At 35.2% G+C, this 25,951-nt stretch overlaps 1 protein-coding gene across 4 annotated transcripts in view; it reads left to right on the forward strand.

Annotated features, from left to right (window-relative positions):
* The window catches only part of CABCOCO1 (ciliary associated calcium binding coiled-coil 1), a 102,556-nt gene that overhangs the window by 19,411 nt on the left and 57,194 nt on the right, over positions 1-25,951 (forward strand). The window contains exons 4-7 of one of the 4 annotated variants that reach the window (XM_064374163.1): positions 5,396-5,540; positions 10,525-10,597; positions 21,877-21,951; positions 22,262-23,376. In XM_064374163.1, coding sequence (XP_064230233.1) covers positions 5,396-5,540; positions 10,525-10,597; positions 21,877-21,951; positions 22,262-22,387 — 419 coding nt within the window. In that variant the 3' untranslated portion in view covers positions 22,388-23,376. Of the gene's footprint in view, positions 1-5,395; positions 5,541-10,524; positions 10,598-14,179; positions 15,902-16,759; positions 17,728-21,876; positions 21,952-22,261; positions 23,377-25,951 lie in introns of those variants that run through there. The other 3 variants (XM_064374164.1, XM_064374165.1, XM_021675770.2) reach the window with 3 other exon arrangements.

Raw genomic sequence — 25,951 nt, forward strand, 5'->3', positions numbered from 1 at the left:
TGTAAATCTAAAACTACACTGAAATTAAAAGTTTATCAGTAACTATAAGCTTTCCCTAGAATAGAATGCTAGGAAGCTATAAAAAGGAGAAAATGAGGAAGCTTTCTATGTACTGTATGGGAGACAATATATAGTTATTAAGTAAAGCATGGTACAGAACTTCATGCTTTTATTCACAAAAGAGACAAAAATAAGAATCTATCCATATTTTTATTTGTGTATACACAAAGAAATGCTGAAAGATACAGAAAAAACTAATAATTAAAATTCCCAGGGGTGAACAGTAGTAAGAACTGGGCATGTGGGCAGCAGATATTGGAGGAAGTCTTTTCACAAGATTTCTGCATATATATTTTTGAAATGTGAATACATCACTTATGCAAAAATTAAATTTTTAAAGAGAATATGTAACATGGACTGTCCTAAGCCTCAGCAACTTCTGAGCTGAGTATTCATACACTAGAAATAGAATAAAGGAAAGTAAAAATTTTCATGAACTTTACATCCCAAATTTGAGAAGATATTTCTTTTTTAAACTTTTCCTTTCCCTTACCTACAAGACTCAATAACATTTCTTCTAGGTGAAACTTTATATTGTTGATATTATTGCAAAAATGAATTTCTAAAACCTGAACAGGATCCATCCAGCTCATCATAAACCATGAGAGAGAAAATACATATGTGAAACCTAACCAGAAGGAAAAAAAGCAAGGAATCTAGTTTTACCTTCTGGCAGAAAAAAAATTAAAATAAAAAAAAAATTTCCTCCACACTTTTAAACTTAACAAAGTTATAGTCATCATTAGGAAAGAATGTAATTTTAACCAAGGAAGGAGATAAAGTATGTTTACGCTTCAGCTAGGTAGCAGTAGGGTCCTGAGCACATAGCCACCACTCCCATTCAGCAATGTTATAATAGAAAAAGCCCAGAAGAGCACACTCTGGGCCTCTAGCAGGAGTGTGCTCTATCCAGTGCAGGAACTGCGTTTCATGCTAGCTCAGTCTCCAATCTGATCCTTGTCTCAAACTTGAACTGCATATCTACCAGGCAGTCTGCAGTCAACCCATCTAGAAACAAATTTGATCAAATTGGATATGGGACAGGACAGGCACAGTGGCTGATGCCTGTAATACCAGCACTGTGGGAGGCCAAGGCAGGCAGATCACAAGGTCAAGAGATCGAGACCATCCTGGCCAACATGGTGAAACCCCATCTCTACTGAAAATACAAAAATTAGCTGGATGTGATGGCACAGGCCTGTAGTCCCAGCTACTTGGGAAGCTAAGGCAGTAGAATTGCTTGAACCCGGGCGGCAGAGGTTGCAGTGAGCCAAGATCCGCCACTGCACTCCAGCCAGGCGACACAGTGAGACTGCATCTCAAAAAAAAAAAAGAGAGAACATAGAACTTGCAGACTTATCTTGACAGTATATATTGTGAGGTCTAGTTTTTTCTAGGGCCTGACCAAGGATAAGTTGTAGAGCAAGTTTGTCCAACCCATGTCCTGCAAGCTGCATATGGCCCGGGATGACTTTGAATGTGGCCCAACACAAATTTGTAAATTTTCTTAAAATATTATTGGATTTTCCTTGCGATTTTGTTTACGCTTATCAGCTATCATTAGTGCTAATACAGTTTATGTGTGGCCCAAGACGATTCTTCTTCCGATGTGGCCCAGGGAAGCCAAAAGATTGGACACCCCCACTCTAGAGTATTGGATGGTCTGGGTATTGGGCCTTTAACCAGGTCCATAGGCCTAGATGGACACCCCTGTGTATGACATGAATGTTAGTAAGTAAGTATAGAATATTTTTTAGTTCTTATGATGCTAAATTGGTTTTCCTTTTAATAGGAATAGTAAATTCAGGTGACATTTATGTAGATTAGCTTGTGCCAGTCACAGTGCCAATTGCTTTACAAATATTGCCCTATTTAATTTACATGCTACCTTATGAGAGAAATTAATGAGTCAGAGGGGTTCAGTGACTCCTAAAGGTCACACAGGGTCTACACTAGCAAGTGAGAGCCCATCCTTTTGAACACTACAACAAATGTGCTGGCCTTGGGCTAAATCTAGAAAACCACTATACACATATAATAGCACCAGGAATTCCACATACATTTCTTTTCTTTTCTTTTCTTTTCTTTTTTTTTTTTTTTTTTTGAGACAGAGTCTCACTGTATCTCCTGGCCAGACTGGAGTGCAGTGGTACAATCTCAGCTCACTGCAACCTCCACCTCTTGGGTTCAAGCGATTCTCCTGCCTCAGCCTCTCAAGTAGCTGGGACTACAGGCGCATGCTACCACACCTGGCTAATTTTTGTATTTTTAGTAGAGATGGGGTTTTGCCATTTTGGCCTGGCTGGTCTCAAACTCTTGACCTCAGGTGATCTGCCCTCCTCCGCCTCCCAAAGTGCTAGGATTACAGGCAGGAGCCACTGCACCTGGCCACGAATTTCTTATTCAATCCACACAACAGCACTATAATTTTGAAAATAGGTATTGCAGTATTCTCATTTTACATAGAAAGGAAATGAGGCCAGGTGCAGTGGCTCATGCCTCTAATCCCAGCACTTTAGGAGGCCAAGGCAGGAGGATCTTTTGAGGCCAGGAGTTCAAGACCAGCCTGGGCAACATGGAAAAATCCCATCTCTAAAAAAAAATTTTAAAATTAGCCAGGTATGGTGGCACACAGCTATGGTCTCAGCTACTTGGGATGCTGAAGTGAGAGAATCACTTGAAACCAGGAGGCTAAGGCTGCAATGAGCCATGATTGCATCACTGCACTCCAGCCTGGGCAATGGAGCAAGACCCTGTCTCCAAAAATAAATAAATACAAAGAGACTCAGGTCACCCAGCTATTAATAGTAAAAGTCAGTTAGGTATCATCCTACATTTTCCAATTAATTATAAATCTAGTAAGTTCTTTCATTACTCTAAATTTCCAAGAATAAATTTTATTTCTAGAAGCTTTTACTATTTGAGTGGCTTAATCTTTTATATTTTAATCACATCACTAAATGGGATTTTTAAAAGAGCAAATATTTCAGTTAGATAGAAATTATAACTTCCCTAATTTTTAAAGGAATTATCTAAAGAAAGACATTAGACATAGAAAACAGTTTTAAAGATTCAACTATTTTCAGAAGGAAATAGTCATGTAAATGTATTTTTGTTTGATAAGTATAATTTTATCTAGAATTATAATCAGTTATCTAAGAACTTCTCTTTGCATCTCTAATTAATATCATTTTATTAATAAAATGATTCAGATTTTCCATTCATTTATGAATTCCTTTTATCCAACAGATTTTTCATTTCTGAAGCTACTTCCACTTTTATCAAAAGAAGTTTATCATGAAGAGAGAAATGTACAATAATAATTGAATTCCACTTAGAATGATATGGGAATACCTAGTTATCCAGAAATAATTCAGTGTATCTGACATACATAAAAGATGAACTGGAGGGAGGCAATGGGAAATGAACCAACTGTAATTCATTAAATCAGATTTTAATTGTTGTGTATAGTTTTATGCTTCTTTCTAATTCCTGTAAGTAGACAAGAAGCTATACTAAACAAATTACAAGTTAGTGTATATAGTGTCTTCCTAACATTTTAAATTACTTTACCTTATTAGTAATTTTGGTATTTAGGGTAGAGCACTTACACCCTAATGGAAAGGCGTAGCTGTGTAATCCAGAAATACCTGGTCCAGCAATCTGCCTCTGTTCTTATAACTTCTTTTAATCTCCACCCCCATCCCTTCCAAATCAACTCACCCCAGTGCGAAGGAGGAGCTATGTAATCCAGAAATACCTGGTCTAGCATTCGGCCTATGTTCTCATAACTTCTTTTAATCTCTACCCCCTCCCTTCCTAATCAACTCCATTACAAAGTGTAACATTTACTGATGGTTTCAGAAAGAGAGAGAGATTTGGTTGGTGGGGTCCACACTGAGCAGCACAATTCCCCCAGATCCCACATTCAGGCCCCCGGCTGACATTCACCTCCCCTAAGCAGCTGGTCCAGCCTGGCTTTAGTGTCTTTCAACTCTCCACCTCCAGGATCCTTGGTTTTATGTCCATACACTCATCATTTCTGCAAACACAGGACACTCTGGCCAGTCCACATACCTGACTCTACCAGGAAAAGGGTGGATAGCATGTGTGTGGGTTGTAAATAGTATTTTATCTGTCACAAGTAACATCAAGCATAATGGAACCAAATGAGAAAAGAAGATAGAAGTTCATATTATTATTACAGACACTTTAAAAGTTAAGTCTAAGGTGTTCTTTTTCAACTGGACAAATGCCACAGAAGATAGTTTCAAATGTTTGTTTTCATTGGTGTGAAGCTGTGAGAGAATAGATGAGAATCTCTGTGCTGGTTACCTCTGCCAGTGGTGGCCAGGTTGTGGTCACTCATTGTGCATTTTCATCCGCCTCTCATCAGCACCACTGGGCAGACATTTGAGATATGGCTTACATGAGTTATAAGTCTGTAGCTGTGGAAAAGAAAAAAAAATGATATTTTACAGAAAAATCCATATTTCTGACTTCTATTGAAAATCTTCAGACCCCGATTTACACATGGAAACAATTGGCTAAAGCCCAGTGTTGATTGACTCCATTCATTTACATTTTTCAGCTCTAAGTTCAGCTCTGCTGTCTAGTAACTGAGCCTACCATCTAAGTCTTCCCTTCTTCACCAGCTGTCCAACATCTTTTTTGCAATTTTCATGCTTTTATTCTAAGATTGTATATATATTTTTAAAAACTCCTTTTCATTTTAAAGAAAGATTTTAAAGTAGATTTTGACTTTTTTCTTTTTTTCATCCTAAAATGGAAACATTAACTCTGCAGACAATTGTGTAGCACTATAGTATTTACAAATGTTGGGGTGGGGTCAGCTGCTATTTTTTTTTTCCCAAGACAGAGTCCCACTCTGTCACCAAGGCTATAGTGCAGTGGCACCATCCCAGCTCACCGCAACCTCCACCTCCTAGGCTCAAGCCATCCTTGTACCTCAGCCCCCTAAGTAGCTGGGACCTCAGGCATGTGCCACCATGCCTGGCTAATTTTTGTAGTTTCTTTTTGCAGAGACAGGGTTCATCCTGTTGCCCAGGCTGGTCTCTAACTCATGGGCTCAAGTGTTCCACCCACCTCAGCCTCCCAAAGTGCTGAGATTACAAGCTTGAACCACCATTCCCTGCCAGCCACTATTCTTTTGCACAAAATGTATTAATTTATTAATTAGAAACAAGAGTTTTACAATTTATCCTCACAAATACTTAACAAAGTAAATTTTGGCACATTAAAAACATTTTGGATAATCTTATTCTGAAAACATCTATCAAAATAATACTTAAGATTTCTCTGGATTTTATTTCAGCACTACATATGTCCTTAGAGGACAGCATAAAATGGCTTGGAGAAGTTATGGCTGAAATAGGACCAAATCATTCACAAAAAAGTGAGGAATGGAGTATCTTTGATGTAAAACAAGCCAATGCTATCATTGATTACATAAAAATCAGGTATGGATTATTTTCAGTAACATTTATTTTTCATTTCACATCTTCTGGAAAATGTTAAATAAAAATAATTCAACTTTTAACAAATTCAGATATTTACAGAATTTATGCAGTAATTAGCCCAACCAATAATTAGGTAATTAAATCTTCTTTAAATTAGGTGTTCAAATCTTTCATCTAATAACTAAAAGTCAGAACAGTGAACACTTTGGCTGACTTTGCATTCCTGAAAAACGGTTTGCATTTGATAAATATAATTTCATCTAGAATTATAATAAATTAAGAATTTCATTTTTCTTTGCATCTTTAATTAGTATTATTAATAGGATGACTCAGATTAATCAAATTCAATTACAATAGACTCTATATTTTAGGTAGTTGATCTTTCCAACTATCTGATTTTACATTTTGAAGAGCAACATTCGTTGCTATTCAAATATTTATTTTAAATGCTTTGTATTAGAAATGAAGAGATTTATGAATATATTTCCTCAAATTTATTACATGCCCTGAAATATCTTGTACTGTTGACCAATTAAACTCATTAAGTCTTTCTTACTGCTTGGAAAATGATGGTGGGTGGAAGGAAGGTATTTTTCTTACAGTGATTCTTCATTGGTGAACTAAGAAATTTGTCTTTTTATATAATCTGTCATAAAGTCTGCAGTAGAGTCATGCATCTCTCAAAAGGGACATTTTTAGAGTTTGCAAATATTCAAACAAGAGTAGGTAAAAATCTTTTGTCAAGCTGAAAGCTTCTGCATAATATTTTTGTTCCTCTTATACACTCCAGTGTTTTTCAACTTTAAAATTTAAAGTTCTAAAATAAGAGTGCTGACTGATATCCTAGACATGTTCATGATTTGCTTGGCAAGGATCCTGGTTGAAATCTAGATAGCTTTTAAAATACTAGTATGTTTAAAATGTTAAAGTTTATATATTGGTTTCTGGCATGAATTAATAATGTCATATGATGTAATATGGTTTTTATATAATAACATTTGATATTATGTGCTTTCTTAATATTAAAACATACCTCCTAAGAGGTGTCTCTCAGTCAAAGCCAGAGTAGTTTTCATATCAATTAGAGTAGGCGAGGTTCTTGTATTGGGGGAGAGGATGGTAATCCAGAATTGGAGGAGAGACTATTCCTCAAGGTCTTTCTGCCCATCAGAGTTTGAGAATCACTGGGCAAGAAGAATTCCACTTTATACATTGTATTAGCATCCTTCTTTTCCTTCTCTGTTTGAAGAGTCTGAGTTTCTCTTGCAGAACACATTTTTAACAACTGAGCTCTCAGCCCAGGAGGCTTCTAATGGGCACAGGGACTGAGAGTTAACCAGGGCCACAAAACCCATGCAGTTGCTATAATCACACCTTCTAAAAGGTGAAGAATGGCAACTCTTTTCCCCTTCATCTCGACTCTCTGGGCGAATGTTCGTCAGCATATTTCTTGACATTGTCCTTCAAAAAACAGTTAAGAGGAGACGTCCATGTTAGTCACCTTTAGATCCTAAACAGGATAATTTCACATATTATAAATCCCTAATATTATTACTTCACTAAACAAAACCAAAAGAGTTGTATTTAAGAAGTTAGTCAAATAAAGTAAATCACAACAATTGTTGATGCTGTTAAGTCTTCATATTGTTATTTCAAAGAAATTATGCAATTTAAATATTCCTATTACAGAACTATAAAATATCAGTAGGATATCTGGAATTGATTCTGAAGTTGTGTAAAAGAAAATATGCTTTTCTACAACACCTGTTCACAACCCCTCAAAAGTCCACAAATGAAAGTTTGAAGGGGCCTGGGAGGAGGGGCAGCATCAGGAAGAATAGCTAATGACTGCTAGGCTTAATACCTAAGTGATAGGTTGATCTGTGCAGCAAACCACCATGACACCCATTTACCTATGTAATAAACCTGCACATTTACCTATGTAACAAACCTGCACATGTACATCTGGCACATGTACCCTCAAACTTAAAAGTTGAAGGAAAAGAAAAGTTTAATGACAATGAAATATTATAATATTTTTCTTTTTGATGACTACAAAGCAGTTTTATAAATATGAAGGTAACTCAGTTATCAAAAGTATAAGAGTATTTGAATTTAACCTGATATTAAATTTACCCAACCACTAAAAGCCATTTAGGGAGAGCAGTTTTTAGAACATGACCCATAGCACAGGAAACATAACTGACAATCAGATGGAAATTTCATTCCATGCTCTTAACACACTCTGTCATGTGTCTGTGATTTGAAAAAAACTAATACCAAATTTCCTCCCCCACATGACTATAAGTGCTGGCAAATCTAGTTGTGCAAATCTAGTGGTACATTTGTATGTATTATATACTGTATAGTAATGTAAACACTTCTGCAGCTTTTTAGTATAAAACATCATACAGAATACTATGCAGCCATAAAAAACGCTGAGTTCACGTCCTTTGCAGGAATGTGGATGAAGCTGGAAGTCATCTTTCTCAGCAAACTAACACAAGAACAGAAAACCAAACACCGCATGTTCTCACTCATAGGAGGGAGCTGAACAAGGAGAACTCCTGAACACAGATAGCGGAACATCACACACCAGGCCCTGTCAGGGGGTGAGAGGTTGGGGGAGAGATAGCATTAGGATAAATACCTAATGTAGATGACAGGTTGATGGGTGTGGCAAACCACCATAGCATATGTATGCCTGTGTAACAAACCTGCACATTCTGCACATGTACTCCAGAACTTAAAGGGTATATATATATAAAGAATTGCTGTTCTAAGGCAAACTGCATCAGCATTATGTGAGGAAGTCACTTTGGGGGGCAAAAAAATGAATAATAAATATAACAATAGGGGAAAAAAACATCATTTACATATATATGGCCCAAGTACACTTTTGTCCTTGTGGATTCTACCTATTTTTGGGAATTAGGCGATAGCAATTTCAGGCATATACCCAATATAAAAGGCATATACTCAGGAGACTGAGGCAGGAGAATTGCCTGAACCCAGGAGGCGGAGGTTGCGGTGAGCCGAGATCACGCCATTGCACTCCAGCCTGGGTAACAAGAGCGAAACTCCATCTCAAAAAAAAAAAAAAAAAAAAAGGCACATACTCAATATAAGAAAATCAACCCTGCCCCTCTGTAGACCACAGGGTATTGCACTTCCACACACTGAGCCAGACATCTTGAATTATTTTTACTTTATCTCTCTTCAATTTAGAACTAAGACTAAATGTTTGACAAAATAATCTAGGAGGTTGAGTCAGTCAGAAGAGGAAGAAAATGCATGATCACAGCAGAAGTGTCACTTTCTTCCCATGCCCCTGGTAAAGCTAGACAAGGCCCTCATCCTGGTCTTGCCCCCAAGTCTGCAGCTTTGACCACCTTATCCAAATCATGCATTTTCAATGTTAAGAAGTGAATTTCCCTCTTGGCATGGGACAACCTAATTCCTATATGCAATGAAAAGAATAAGGCTGAAAGATTATGAAATCGCAGGAAGGAAGATCTATGAATTAAGTTCTTTGTGTGACACAAGATAGAGAAAGGGAAATTTTATGCTGGTTCTCTGAGAGGAAACCAAGCTGTTTCCAAAATACTCTACAGTCTTTAATTTTTCTACTTAAAATCAGTTATTGCCAGTGTAATATTTTTGACCTTAAGGCTTTCTCTAGGTAACCAGTGTAAGTTAGGGAGAATTTGAATTTATTTTGCTTCATTGAATTGTCAAACTTCACTAATCTTGATGTATTTTTCTAGCCAACAAATCAAAGTAATGTCAAAAGCCAAGTTACTTTTCTGAATGTTGATGAGTAATTTGAATGTACAAGAGGTTTTTTTCCCCAAAAAATAATACCATGACACAGCCTGCACACCCATCACTTTTTAATGGATTGTGTTAGTAGTGAGATCAACTGCTAATATAACTGAGAGAGACTCAGCTGCCTAAGGATTTCTTCATTGATTTCAAATGAATTGAAACTTTGATCCATTACAACATCCAGGAGAAGCCATTATTATACATGCTCTGTAGCTACATTTTGCAAACGTTAATTTCTCAGTTATATTAAAATCAATTTTCTTAAATAGCAAAAGTCACCAGAGTGAAAGAGAAACCACTAAGACAATTTTTTGTTCTTGGGCATTTTGCTGTATTATGAGTCTATTAATTTTCCCAACCAGCAGGAAGAGAACTAGAAAAATTCAAATATTATCACAAACAGGATATTAGAAGTCAGCCCCTCAGTAAATTTTTAACTCTTAATAATGCATTGCTCTTTAAACTTACTGGAAATACTTGTGTTAGGGACCTCCTATCCTTTGGTTCTTTATAGTTTTTATATGCTGACCACCCAGTTTTTAGGGTAAGAACTGAAGAAATAATCTTTCTTAAATTAATTTTTCCCTTTCATGTGTGACCGAATATTCTGCAGGAAACTCAGACATTTTCGCAATGGATTTTAGTTCATGCACCATCATTTTTCAGGTATTATTAGAGATTAATTTAATCTTGAAACAGTTTGAGAATGTGAGAAATAATTGATATAGAGGTAGATCATATAGCTCAGTGCCATTCGTACCAGAAGAAATTGACTCCTGTTTGCAGCAAAACATAGCAAATAATATGAAGTTTCATGTTATTTAGGAATGGTGCATTATTTGCTTTCAAGCTACGAAGAGTCAAGATGCCATCTAATTTCTTCCTTATTCCTAACTTACCCACACTTTACAGATGGATTTACTGATATTATTCTAGGTACTGTGTTATATTGTCATTTCCTTAAAAAATAAAACTCTAATTTCTTAGCATTTCCAGAAAATTTCTTTTGGAATAAAGGAGGTTGCTAACTCTATTTTAGTGTTTGACAGCATTAGCTTGGTCAATATGAAGTTTCCTTTAATAAATGCTTTTACCTATTGTGGGTTTTTTTTCCTGAAACTGACTTATCAGAGTGCACATTTATTTTATATTTCAGCTTATTTCAACACTACAAGCTCTACGAGTTTATGTTCTACTCTGCCAGGGAAGAAATTGTGATAGGAACTGAGGTAAGTAATTTATCTAGATGGAATCAATTAAGCAGAATCACTTAATGCATGCTGATCAGCATCTGGATCTTTAACTGCTTAAAGCAACTTCTTGTCAAGATTATTCAAGTGTTAATATAACCAATTCATAGTTTGCAAAAAGAATAATTAGATAAAGTGATCTTTGGATTAAGAAAATAAGCTGTCTTTTGGCATTAAAAGCATTGTTAATCATGTATACTTTGTGTATTTATGGATTATTTGACAAAGTTCAGTTGGATAAGGTACAGATGTCTGCATACAAATCAAATCAGAAAAAAATGATAAACCAACTGGTAATTTGCAAAAAAGGATAATTATATAAATAAATGTAATGACAACTTAATTCAGTGAAATATTTTCTAATTTCACATTTTTTTAATTCTACTCATTGTTTAAGACCTAATTCATATCCCACTTCCTCGATGGATCAGACCTACCTTAATTGCATCATAATCTCAAACAAAAGGTTTAGACAAACTCTCTAATCAATTCATCTTATTGTATTCCAACTGATCTCTTATTGCTGAATTTGGGCTACTGTTGCACCAATAAGCATATAGATACACACTGTATTATATGGTTTCCTAATTGTTTCCTGTGGGTTGATATAGTCACTACGACTCAGCAGTAATTTTCTTGAACACAAGGATATCTGCTTCTTTTCTACTACAGCATATAGTATAATGTAGGACACAGCAACCACTCAATACTATATAAACATTTCAGTGCATAGAACAGCAGTTCTACAAGGAAAGGTCTATCTGGAGATACTTTTAAATAGGCTTACTTATAATCACATATATGTAATGCCTCGAAATGAATCCTAAGTAGGAAAACATTTTTTTTTACTTTTTTATTTTATTTTTTTTATTATGCTTTAAGTTCTGGGATATATGTGTATCCCAGGTAACAAGGATAACCTGCAGGTCTGTTACATAGGTATACACGTGCCATGGTGGTTTGCTGCACCCATCAACCCATCACCTACATTAGGTATTTCTCCTCATGCTATCCCTCCACCCCTCGACAGGCCCCAGTGTGTGATTTTCTCCTCCCAGTGTCCATGTGTTCTCGTTGTTGAACTCATTGTTCAACATATGAGTGAGCACATGTGGTGTTTGGTTTTCTGTTCCTGTGTTAGTTTGCTGAGAATTATGGTTTCCAGCTTCATCCATGACCCTGCAAAGGACATGAACTCATCCTTTTCTTGTGGCTGCATAGTATTCTATGGTATATATGTGCCACATTTTCTTTATCCAGTCTATCATTGATGGGCATTTGGCTTGGTTCCAAGTCTTTGCTATTGTGATTAGTGCTGCAATAAACGTGTGTGTGCATGTGTCTTTATAGTAGAATGATTTATAATCCTTTGGATATGTACCCAGTAATGGGACTGCTGAGTCAAATGGTATTTCTGGTTCTAGATCCTTGAGGAATCCCCACACTGTCTTCCACAATGGTTAAACTAATTTATGCTCTTACCAACAGTGTAAAAGCATTCCTATTTTTCCACATCCTCTCCAGCATCTGTTGTTTCCTGACTTTTTAATGATCACCATTCTAACTAGCATGAGATAGTATCTCATTGTGATATTTCTTTAATAATCAGTGATGGTCAAGGGTTTTTTTCATGTTTGTTAGCCACATAAATGTCTTCTTTCGAGAAGTGTCTGTTCATATCCTTCATCCACTTTTTGATGAAGTTGATTTTTCCTTGTAAATATAAATTCCTTGTAGATTTTAGGAAGACATTTTTGGGAGACAAAAGGTGCCAAAAAAAAAAAATAGTGCTTCTCTAGGTCCGCAATTACTTTAGGAGGCTTTGTTGCCTCCTAGAAGGACCAGGGATGGGAGTGGCCATAATCAGAAATAAACAGTGAGTAAGGGGATATTCTCATTATCTTTGTAATTTTCCTGATATTAAGAGCCACATGGAACATGCCAGCTATTCTGACTTCGTGGGTATTGTTATTCTGGAATTTATAAACTACTTGCTTCATAAACACCTCAGTCACCATTACTCACTCTTCATTTGGGTACTTGTTCTAATGCCAGCCTTTTAAAAGTGAACTGCCAGAAAACAAGGGACCCTTTTTGCTTCTGACTTTCCTAAAAATTACTTCTTTGCAGTCTCCTCATACTGTAGCTTAAATTAGGTGTCACTTGACAAAGTTTCACTGAAAAAGTTTTCATTTCAGAATTACATCATATCATGTGACAGCCCTTACAATAATTATCAGTTTGGAATATAATCCTATCTCATCAGTTCAAGCAAAACTTTGGGAATATGATAGTGGCTTCAATAACAGCTTAAGTAGATATTTAGAGTGATCAAGAAAAAATTTCAGAAAGAACTCCCTTTTCCTTTGTTGATTACACAATCATGCCTTTCTTCTATATTGTAAGGATATATTTAGGTGACATTTATGCTTATGGAAAGATGAAATGGAGAAAGTAGACACAGATCGGCTGCTTCATTTTCCATTGTCACTTGTATTTTCCCCAAGCTGACCAGAGCAATAATAAAAAAAAAATCCTTAAGAGATGAATGTTTCATCTTCAAAAATTAGGCCACTCATGGAATTTTAAAGGATTAGTGAAAGTAGATTTTACACCACTACATTTTATGACATTTTAGAAGTGTTTGCTAACCCTTGATACAAATATCTGTTTTTTAATTAACAACCTTTCATGGCAGAGGCAGAGGCCTGCCCAGTAATGTGATTATTCATGCTGATCTCAGGGCTCTAGGATCAAATAAGGGCTACAAGACAAACACATGAATGTTTGAAATTTAACTCTTAGGCAAGTATTCAATTTAGATAACACCAACGAAACTTAGTTTCTTTAATTATGGATAGATGAGAACAAAACATAAATTTCCTCTAATCATAGAAGTGTCCCTTTCATAAGTGAGAAAAGAATGATGAAATAGAATATCACCATTTGTCAACCTTTAATAAAATAATAGATCTAGGCAAGGATGATGCTTGGCTCCTGACATCACAAAAAGAAAGAAAACCAGACTTCACTTGCTTTTTAATAAAATTATGTGAAACCCCATATAAATTGCTCTTTCAATTTGAACTGGTTAGTCTTTTTGTCAGTCTTCTAACACTAACTTCTCATTTACTGGAAATATGGAAGATAAAGGAATATGTTAAAGATATCATAAAAATGCAATTAGCACATCAGGGTATAGGAGATTTTATAGGACAGAAGACATGAACTATTCAACAAACAAATTGCAAAAAAATAAAAGTACATAAAGGGTAAACCTATAGATTAAAAAATGACTGAATCAAATTCAATGTAGGTATCTTATTTGGATCCCACTTCAAACAGACAGACAAACCAAACCACAAACACAAAACAGTTATGAGATAATTGGGGCATTTGAATATTGGCTGCATAGTTGAAGATGACTATTACTAATTCCTGGAACTTGTTAGTATATTACTTTATGTGGTAAAAGGGACTTTGCAGATTTAAGTTAATGAATTTGAGATGAAGAGATTATTCTAGAATACTGAAGTGGGATCAATGTAATCTCCATATAAGGAAAAAAGGAAGACAGGAGGATCAGAGACAGAAAAAGGAAGATTTGAAGATGTCACTCTGTTGGCCTGGAAGATGGAGGAAGAGGCTACAACTTTATCAACTGTCTTGTTACCTAGTATGGCAATGCCTTCTCATAGTTATTTTTAATACTTGATTATTATTGTTCATTTGTTTTAAATATGAAATTTAGAAATAAACCTGTGCATATGTGGGTTTTAATATGTGGCATATACAAATATTTAGTAAATCAGCATTTAAAATTAGTTGGGATAATTGGCTACATGTTTGTTAAAAATAATTTAGATTTTTACCTTATACCAAATTTAAAAATGAATCCAATTTATTAAGAGATTCATTTCCCATAATGGAAGACATGTTCCATAATGGTGAACTATAATTTGGCCAACACTTCCACTGACAACAACTAGAAAAATTGGTCAAGATTTTTTTAAGACTTAAATGTTTGAAAGCTCAGCTAGAAAAGCTCAAAAGAGATTATAAGCCTGACATTGAGAAATGCTTTCTACCTATAGGTATCTACTAGTTTGGATAAGGTGGCTAAGAAACTTAGAAGCTGAGAAGTAAAGTTTTGGAAGATGCATGGAGCGAGGAGAACAAAAATTGGATAGGGAAGAGAATATAGCAAATTTTACAAGTAGCATGTTGTGTCTACACAGGACCACATTTTAGGAGATCAGCCCTAACTAACATGGACTTAACTTCAATTCCAAATTTTCTCCATTTTTGGCAGATGTAGGTTAGCTGTGTATAGTGTTGTTAACTTCCTCTGTAAAATAAAATCATGCTACACTCCAGATTGTATCAACAGTTTTTCATAACCAATGTCTGTCACATAATAAAAAGCACACAGAAAACAAAAATAGATCACAACTGTTCCAGATGATGGAGTAATAGTCATGTACTTGAAAATAATTATCCTTAAGAAATAAAAAATATTCTTGAAAGTAAAATATATAAATTTTAGCAGATAACAAAAAATGATTACAACATTAAATAGAAGTTCTGAAATAGAAAACTACAATAAAAATTTAAAAACAAGTGAATATGTTTAACAAGTTAGTTCAGAGCTGAAGAGAAAAATTGGTAAACTGGAAGATAAATCCAAAGAAAAAATGTAAAATAAAGCATGGAGATGCAAAAGTATGTAAACACAGAAAATGGGTGAGAGTATGGATATAGTAAAAGGTATGATGGAGAGAACAAAAGTCAATTCTAGAATGAGAATATAAAAGTGACATATGAAGAGTTAATTTTCCCGAACTAACCAACAGCATTAGGAAACAGATTTAGGGTTTACTTGAACCCTAGATACATGTAAATCCACACCTATGCATAGTATAGTAAAATTTCTAAAAATGAAAGATGAAGACAATCTTAAAACCAACCATAGAAAACAAAAGATATATGTCCTTGAAGGAGGTAACAATAAGACTGACAGCTGATTTAACAATCACAATGACAGCCAGAGGACCATGAAGTAATTTCAAATTGTCCTAAGTAAATAACTGCCAATCTAGAACTTCATACCAAGAAACAAACAGTTTCTGTGATAAAATGAGAAAAGGCAAACAGGGCAACAGAAACATGGGCAAAGAATATGAACAGAAAATATGAGGATTTTAATAGATTTCTAGATATAAAAAAAGAAATTTGGCCAGGCGCAGTGGCTCACACCTGTAATCCCAGCACTTTGGGAGTCCAAGGCAGACGAATCATGAGGTCAAGAGATCAAGACCATCCTGGTCAACATGGTGAAACCCTGTCTCTACTAAAAATACAAAAATAGTTAGGCGTGCTGGCACATGCCTGTAGTCCCAGCTACTTGGGAGACTGAGGCAGGAGAATCGCTTGAACCCAGGAGGCAGAGATTGCAGTGATCCGAGATCGCACCATTGCACTCCAGTCTAGGCGACAAGAATGACACTCCATCTCTAAAAAAAGAAAAAGAAAATTTATTACAAACAGACACACACTAAAGGAGTACTAACAGGTACTCTCCAGGCATAAAGAAAATGATTCCAAATGGAAAGTGAGAGAAATAGAAAGGAATGAAGAGCAAGTGAAATGGACAGATTAGGATGGATGGATAGATAGATAGATAGATCTAATTGAATATCAAATGCATTACACAAAATATTTTGTAAGGTTTAAAATTCACAATGACAATAGCATATAAGGTGACAGAAATGTAAGTGACTTAATTTTCTAAGCCTCTCCCATTGTTTGAGACAAGTAAAAGTACTCATTTATAAATATTTAATAAGCCAAGGATGCATATTGTATCCTTGGAGTAAGCATTGAATAAATTATAAATGCTAAGCTAAGAGAGGAGGAAGATGGAACAATAAAATCAGTTAAAGTAATAAATTAAAAATGCAAAACTACAGTAATAAATATGAAGGGAAATATTTTTAGTTGTGGAATTAGCCATATAAATTTTTTAAAGATTTGATTTAAAATACCATGAACAAAAAATTTTTAAGTCACTGGAAGAAAACATTTGAAAATTAACATATGAAGGTCAAATTGTTTTGTTTTGTTTTGTTTTTATCTTTCTAGAGATGGGATCTCATTCCGTTGTTCAGGCTGGAAAGCAGTGGTGTGATCATAGCTCCCTGCAGCTTGGAACTCCTGGGCCCAAGTGATCCTTCCACCTCAGCCTCCCATGTAGCTGGGACTATGGACACACAACATCATACCTGGCTAATTTTTTATTTTATGTTATTTTTTTGATTGAGATGGGGGTGTCACTTTTTACCCAAGCTGATCTTGAAGCCTGGCTTCAAGTGATTCTTTGGCTTCAGCCTCCTAAAGTCCTGAGATTACAGGTGTGAGCCACCAATTCCAGCTCAAAAATATTTTATATACAAATAGTTTATTTGATAAAATAAGAAAAAGGCAAACAAGGCAACAGAAACATGAGCAAAGAATACCAATAAAAAGCTATACAACCTTAATAGTTATCAAGGACCTGCAAAAAATATATATTTCTTAATTATAAGATTGGCTAATAGTAAAAGATAGATTAATACCTTGTTAATGAGGATGCAAAAAAACATAGCTATATTTAGTTGGTGTGAGGTTAAATTTGTAAAGCCACTGTGGAGAGCAGATTGGCAAAATTTATAAAGTGTTTGTGAATGTGAATATCTTTCTTCCCTAAATTCAAAGTATCTTCTCTGTAGACATATGTACTCATATTATATAAAGCTATTGGTACCTGAATATTCATCAAAGCATGGTTTATTACAGCTAAAAATTGCAGAAGGTAAATCAGAAGGGAAATACTTTATTTAAATGAAGTGCTCAATAAATACTTCATGTGTACATTCATTTAAATAAAATGAAGTATAGTCACACTATAAAAAACTATCAAGTCTTTAGAATGAATGTAGTAGATTCCTATGTATGGTTATGTTAATATCTCTAAAATATATTCTTAATTTAAAAAGTGTAGGAGTAGAACAATATGAATAGTGTTCCCATTTATTTTTAAGAGCAAATAAACCTGAAAATATATAAACGTGTATATGCATGTAAGTGATTGTATAAAAACCAAAAGAATTTATATTAACCATTAATGTGGCTTGCCTTTTGGTAGTTGGGTAGAAATAGGAATGGAATAGGATGTGGAAAGAAACATTTTATTCTGTATATTTCAGATGTAATGTTAGTCTTTTACAATGTGAATGTCTTCAAATATTATTTGTACAATAATAAAATTGTTCCCTAGTTTATTCCCGAGAAGTATAATACTAAGGCACATTTTATAAATTAAGTTCAGACATATAAACAAGCTTATATACTAACATATTGATAGACAGAGCAACTTCATCTGGGTTTTTACAAGATGAAATACTGCATAGGAAAAAATAGGTGAATTCTCAATCCATAAAATTAAGTACTTTAAAAGTGTGTTGCTACCATATTTAAATTTTCAATGTAAACGAGGTTTAGCTAAAAAGTCATTTACAGAGTAAAAATCTGGTGTTGTGATGTAACATCCCAAATTTTCCCTGAGAAAATAAAATTTTTATCATGAATTATGCATTTTTATCATATTTAAAAAATATTTATTCAGCTTAATTTCACCAAAATGGCAACACATCAAATCTTAGATCATTTGTACTTTCAAAGGTTGTATCATATGTATGCATTTAAACACACACACACACATATATACATTTGTGTTTGGATATGAAAACATAGGATTATGTCTGCTTTAATAATTTCTCTAACCTACAAAATGTGATAGATATGTATAGCTTTATTTGTAACCATTTAAGCCAACACACTCAATCTGTTTCAAGATTTTGTTTTGCAGCATGGACATTTTCACACAAGCTCCATTGCACAGCTCCAGGGGGCACCATTCACATTACAGTCCATGTGTTTAATGGACTTGTCCATTGTACAGACTGTGCGGCCATTGATGGAGGCCCTTTTTTGAAAGTGGTTCTACATGTAGCAGAATCTTATTATAATAAATATGATATATTTAGAAAGATATTTAAAGAAAATCATAAATACGCCTAAGTGGTTACCTTGACTAGAGTCACATTTTGGCAGCCTTTCATAATCCAAAATAATACCACTTAAGGTCAATAAATATAGGAAATTCCAACCTCTCTAAAGTCAGTGAATGTCAACTGTATATAATTTCATGTTCTGAGCACTTATTCCTACAGCAAAAACAAAATAAAACACTTTCCTTCCTTATTTCAAAACCCACACAGATTATGGGTGTTAATGACACTATACTTAAAAATTGTTAACATTGTGGCAGAAAATAACCATATAAAAACATAAATTTTATTTTCTTTCTTTAAACTGTACATTTAGAGTGTCCTGAATAAACAAAATATGAGACTTATATAAACATTCACACTTTTAAGAAAAAAAAGGACCAAAACAGCATTGCACATTGGATCATATTTTGGAAAGAAGGAAGGCAACTGAAGCAAAGCTGTAAAGATATCTTTTTTCTTTTCAGTTTACCCTTGAGATGTGCCTATCAAAATAATCTAAACTTATCCAGATGATGTTTTTAATCCTGAAAAAGGCTTTTTTCTTTTTGGATGATCCTATTAGCAAACTGCTGGAAGGGAAAATCATACAGGGCATAATTTGTAGTTTGACCTACTCACATTGGGTGTTGCTAAAGAAAATCAATCAGAAATTGCTGTGTTAAAATAACTCCATCTGCTCTACCTGGCATGTGTGACTAACTGACTTTAGAATCTATCATTTAAAGAAAATGGTTGATGCTTGGATATACAATTTATCAAACTTCACTCCAGTCCTTCTTCTCTGAAGCACAGAAAAATAATCATCCCTCTCTAAATATAAATCTTTTAAGAGAAATTCAAAGAATCTGTCTCCAGCAAAATAATTGATATATGGAAGGAGCATAATTTAAAGATGATTTCCATCACAGATCATATGGCATCTCAATTCCTGAGTATGTCACCCAAGTCTTTCCATCTGTTGGTCCATGAACATCAATCTCAGCTCCTCTGTGACCAGTTCTCTGAAAGAGCTAGGTTGGTCTTTTCATAATTACAGCTGTTCGATTTCCCTCTGTCTTGCAGTATGAGGCTGTTGTTACTGCCTGAAAAGTTCTCCAACATTTTGTTGCCAACCCAGGCCTACTCTTATCCCCTCACAGCTTCATTTGACAGACACTTCTCTTAGAGGAAAAAAAAAAAAATGAGGGAAGAAAGAAGGAATAAAAAGTGCTTTCTCTTACATTATCTTTTACTTTTTTATTTCCCCGACATTAAATCCTTGTTCAGAATACTGTCCTCATACACGCTCCTAGAAATTGACTTCTAATTAAAAGTGTTATCTCAAGGAATCAATTGCTATCTATAATTCCATGAGATCTGGGTAACTGACATTACTGTTTCCTTGTTTTTCTGAGTATGGGAGTTACATACATTCACCTAGTGTTCAATAGTTGTTTATTAAATCAATTAATGTAAAGGAGGAAAGTTTTATTTTATTGATTAATTCCACAAAATTATATTTGGAAAATATTATTTTGGTGTGTAGACTGTAAAACATAAATCAATTTCTTAAATTATTAATGAATAAGCTCATGACCAGGAAATTAAAAGCTGGTAATAGGATAACATATGTTTATATTAGTTATGATTTTTATTATAGAGAAACTGCCTTGTATGGACCGCCTTGTGAAATGGCTAACTATAGCCCCTTGTAAGTCAAGACCCTAAGATATCAGAGGCCACTAATATTATTGACTATATCAAAATTTAAAATTTCTATTTTAGGGGAGGGGAACACCATAAATGAATTTAAAAATCAAACTCTAAAAATAAAATTTCCAGTAAAAATGGCAGAAAAAGCGTAATAGTCTTAATATTCTATATAATCAATAAGAAAAAGGTTACCACACTAATAGGAAAATTAACAAAGCATATTTACAAGAGACAATATATGAATAGCCAATAAACTTATGCAAAGATTTTCACCCTTTATAGTACTCAAAGATTCAATGAAAATCAAATTCTCAAAAATTTAAATAAAACCATTGGCTTGTGAGAATGTGATGAATGGCATTCTCATATACTGCTGGGAAGAATGTAAACTTTCCAGAAAGTGGTTTGGCCATATATATCAAATTTTTTATTTGTATTTATCTTTTGAGCCAAGGATTTTCCTTCACTGTGTTTATCCCAAATAGATAATCAGACAATGGGCAGAAATATGGGTGCATATATTTGATTATTATGGACAAAAAACTGTGGAGTACCTAAATGTCTGTCATTAGAAGGGAGTTTAAAATTCTTAAGGTGCCTCTATATAATTCTGTCATCATTAAGAGTATTCATATAGTGTTGTACTTATGATGGAAAGTTATTGACACCATGTTAATTATGTGATAACAACAAGCTACTAAATGTGTCCATTGTGACTGCAGTTTATATTTTTACATCCACATCTGTGTGTGTATATGTATACACATATGTACAAACAGAGAGAGAGAATAGGTCCTGAAGGACAAACATCAGATTATTAGCTGTAGTCCTGGGTTGTCAAGAAAATGTTGAAGAGCAGTTGATGTTGATAGTATACCAGATAATCTTTGCTTTCCCTTTAAACTTGTCTTTATGAAATTATTTTTCTGAAATTATTTTTTGCAATCAGCATACATACATGTTCTTGTTTTTAAAAAGTAGCAGCTTAAACTACCAAAGTTTTACTTCTTTCCCTTTTATTTTCCTTATTCAGTATTATTTCTTTTTTTTTCTTGCTTACTTAACTTTTTAAAAATGCATAACATTATAAAATTGTCTGTTTTATTTTGAACAGATGCATTTCATGTTTCTGTGATTAGGCAGTGTTCATTTTCCTTAAAGCAAAAGGTTCTGTTGCAAATGAAGATTTAATTATTACTTGAGGATGAGTATGTTATTATTCATGAGTTATATAAGTCATAAAAAACTTCCAGGATGATAACAATAGGACCTAGAAAACAAGGACTTTAGCTAAGGGGATTTACTCTGCTATTTATGATACTGTCTGGCCAATAGATGGCAGGACTTGGGGGGATGAATGCAGTCTAAGAAAAATCATCATGTTTCTATTCTATGATGACAAACCCACAGAATCCATTAACAATCCACACTTCCAGTTTAAAGTGTTCTTTTCAGGCTTTTCTAGGATGTCCAGACATAATGCCTAAGGTAAACTGTATCAGGTTCAGCAACCCACATTTGAAAGTGGACATTTTCTGTTCTTTTTTTTTTATATGGAGTGTCGCTCTGTCTCCCAGGCTGGAGTGCAGTGGCTCTATCTTGGCTCACTGCAACCTCCACCTTCCAGGTTCAAGAGCTTCTTCTGCCTCAGCCTCCCGAGTAGCTGGGACTACAGGCACCTGCCACTATACCTGGCTAATTTTTGTATTTTTAGTAGAGACAGGGTTTCACCATATTGGCCAGGCTGACCTCAAACTCCTGACCTTGTGATCCACCTGCCTCAGCCTCCCAAAGTGCTGAGATTACAGGTGTGAGCCACTGCACCTGGCCAAAAGTGGACATTTTCAAATCAAAATGTTTTCAAAGTAAAATAACCTGGATTTTCCAGGACCAGAGGCCTCTGAAAAAGAAAAGATTCAGAGTGGACGTAATAGCTGCCTTCAAATCTAAAGGACTGACAAGATAAAGAAGAGATTTGTCTTGTCTGCATAACTTCCAGATGGCAAACCAAAGATCATTGGTTTTGGTTCTAGGGAGAACTTTTACTAAATAAATGCAATCACTTTCTAAATATTAAAGCATCTAGAAATGGAAGGGATGAGATGTGGGAGGGCAGAGGCTCATGTCTTCCTCAGTTTTATACTACCAACTCTCATCTCAGCACAGGTCCTGGCAGATAGACAGCACTTTAAGTTTTATGGAATGAATTGAGAGGTAATAGGTTACATCCTCATTGAATATATTTCAAGTTTAGCAATATGGTTTTTGTTGAATGATATTTTGTGAAGTTAAAGCACTGGACATGAAATTGAGCTAGATGATCTATGAGTACGTGACCATCAAACCCAGATTTTTCTAGGATTTTTTAGGACTTTCAATTTAAACTATTTTGTCCTATTCTTCCCATGAGTATACTTCCAAATGTTCTTCTCATTAGTAAAGTCCAAAATTTATGATCAGCCAGTCTTACTCTGGGTAGCAATTACTAATAGAATGATAAAGTGGATTCCTTCCTATGGGCTGGAAATCATGTAGGATTGCTTACAGTTGGAGTGGATAAATGCAGTTGTTTATAACTAAAAGGTCACTTATCATAAATATATAGCTGGTTCTATCTTGGTGAATGCAGACTTACATGTTAATAAATATACTCAAATGTAAGTCAACCAAAACTCTAGGGTGATATATTTTTATTGATTGCATTTTTAAAAAAGAAGATTTTGATCAGTTTTATAATATTGGGCCAGATACCAATATGTTTTCATAGTATTCAAGTTGGCTTACGAGGCCACTCTTTAGGCTTGGTGAGTGTTTAACAGATGGCTGAGAATATACAAGCAGGTATGCATTGTGCAGGAAAGCATGCAAGTGAAGAGTCGATTAAGAAAGAATAAACATGCTTAGCAAGAGGCCACCTGATTGGTATTCTAACTACGGAATTGAGAAACTTTCTATGCAAATTATGCAGCTGCATCAGCACCATTGACATCATAGGAGTGAAGAGGGGAAAAAAAAAAACAGCAAAGTTCTCTGGGGCAAAATACCTCTGTGCTCGATCAAGGAAATTAAAAAGTGTAGATGTGGAAGAGGGAAGTTGCTTTTTCTTCTGTTTGCCTGAACCAGTAATGACCACAGCAGAAGTGACAAGTTTAACTGATGAATATGGAGTTTCATAGCTCCCAGAACACTGATTTTGGACTAAGAAGAATTTAGATGGGAGATACAGCCTACTTTCCCTTATTTCAAGATTTGCATGCCTGGTACATACAGTGTCGTATAAATATGCCAAGATTTGTGAGGAGGTATGTGCGCGCGCACACACACACACACACACATGTACACACATGCACACTCTAAACAGTGGGAGTATCTAAGAGGTAGATATCCATTATTCAAGGAATTTCTTTCTTCCTTTATTCAATACACGGTAACTTAAAGAATAAAGGACTTTATATAAAAAGATATTTTAGATGGGGAAAAACACACAGTATAAGCTAACCAACGTACCCAGTTATTTTGCTTCATTTAAAGAGTGGGTTTGAATGATCTTTTCTTCAATAATAAGCAAAATACATTAAATAAATATAACGTACTAATATTCATGATCTGGAACAACTCATGTTTCTTCTATGAAGACTTTTCTGACTTCTGTAGACTATGCTGAATCCTCCCTCCTGTAGACCACCGTTGATTTGAACTAAGACACTGTACTGTTTGGTATCATTTTATATGTGATCTGACTTTAGCTAGGCTGCCTTCAAGCCTGCCTCTGCTCTCTCTCTCTCTCTCTCTCTCTCTCTCTCTTTCTGTCACACACACACACACACACACACACACTCACACACATAAACTCCTCTCGCTGCCTCCTACACACAGTTGAATCCTATGAGGTTGAGGGAAATGATAACTCTTTACTATATATTTTTAGTTTTCTTTAAAAGCTCAGACCAAAGATTATACATAGGGCATCACGCAGAGACCTGGATAGTCTCCTAAGTTTTCTGTTGGTTTTAAAAATATGTGCAAAGGCCAGGCACAGTGGCTCACGTCTATAATTCCAGCACTTTGGGAGGCCGAGGTGGGCAGATAGAACACTTGAGGCCAGGAGTTCAAGACCAGCCTGGCCAACATGGTGAAACCCCATCTCTACTAAAATATTTTTTTAAAAATAATTAGATGGGTGTGGTGGTGGGCACCTGTAATCCCAACTACTCAGGAGGCTGAGGCAGGAGAATCACCTGAACCTGGGAGGTGAAAGTTGCAGTGAGCCAAGATCACACCACTGCACTCCAGCCTAGGATGACAGAATGAAACACTGTATCTATCTATCTATCTATATATGCATGTGTGTGTGTGTGTGTGTGTGTGTGTGTGTGTGTGTGTGTATGTATGCTCAAATTCTTCCAAATATTCTAGAACTTCATTTCTTTCCCCTTGAAAGTGGGCTGGGCTTAGTGCCTTTCTTCTAGTGAATAGAATGTGGCAGAAATGGCAGAATACCACTTCCAAGATGAGGCTATAAAAAACCTGTGGCTTCCCTCTTGGTTCCTCTGTTGATCTCTCTTGAGTCACTTACACTGGTAATGCCTGTTGCTATGCTGTAAGGACACTCTGTAAGGCATCTGGAGAGGCCCACAAGGCGATGCCTGAGTGAGCTTGGAAGTAGATCCTCCTCTAGTTGATCCTGGAGATGAATGCAGGCCTGATTGACAACTTGAGTGAAACATCATGAAAGACCCTGAGCAAATAGCACATAGCTAAACCGTGCTCAGATTCCTGACTCACAGAATCGTGTATTTCTAAAAATTTGCTCTTTTAAGTGGCCATGTTTGGGGTAATTTGTTACATAGCAATAGATAACTAATACATTTCCCTTTCACAACGCAGCTGAAATCTCTCTTTTGTCTCATATTTCAATCATCCCCAAAATGCTCACTTCTTTTTTTTTCCATTTTCTCCTCCCCTGTGCCTGGCTGCTCCTTGCACAACCCACTCTAGCTTCCTGTTATTGGTCTTCAATCTCAGAAAAGCCCCCTTGGATTTCTGGTTAAAAAAAAAAAACAGTTCTCCCCCATGAATGGCTTGTCTCCCTAACTATTGTACATAATAGGTGCTTAGTAAATATCTGTTCATAGTATAAGCAAACTTCAAATTCTTTTGACTTGTGCAAACAAAATTTATTCATTTGAAAAATATTTTCTTAACAATTGAGACTAAAGTTATGGAGAAAGGTGCTTCCATGTTTGAAGCTAAGCCTTTTGTGAGCAAGACTGGCTACTGATAACTCTAAAACCTTATCTGGTACCTGAGCAAGACAGACATTGGACTCCATGTACTCTCTGGCTTCTCGAACAGGAAGAAGCATACATTTTAATTTCACATGAGCAAAGCTGCTGCACAGTTAAAGCTCAGCAAGCACTTTCCTCTTAGGAACAATTCTAGGTTCAAGATCATTGTCTTCTAAATGCATTTCCAGGTCAGTTTCTGTTGCCACCTGATTATCAAGGTATTTATTGAACAAATGCAGTAT

The sequence above is a fragment of the Aotus nancymaae genome, unplaced genomic scaffold (assembly GCF_030222135.1).
Source record: "Aotus nancymaae isolate 86718 unplaced genomic scaffold, 86718_ANA_hifiasm-v0.15.2.pri h1tg000010l, whole genome shotgun sequence".
Classification (NCBI taxonomy): Eukaryota; Metazoa; Chordata; class Mammalia; order Primates; family Aotidae; genus Aotus; species Aotus nancymaae.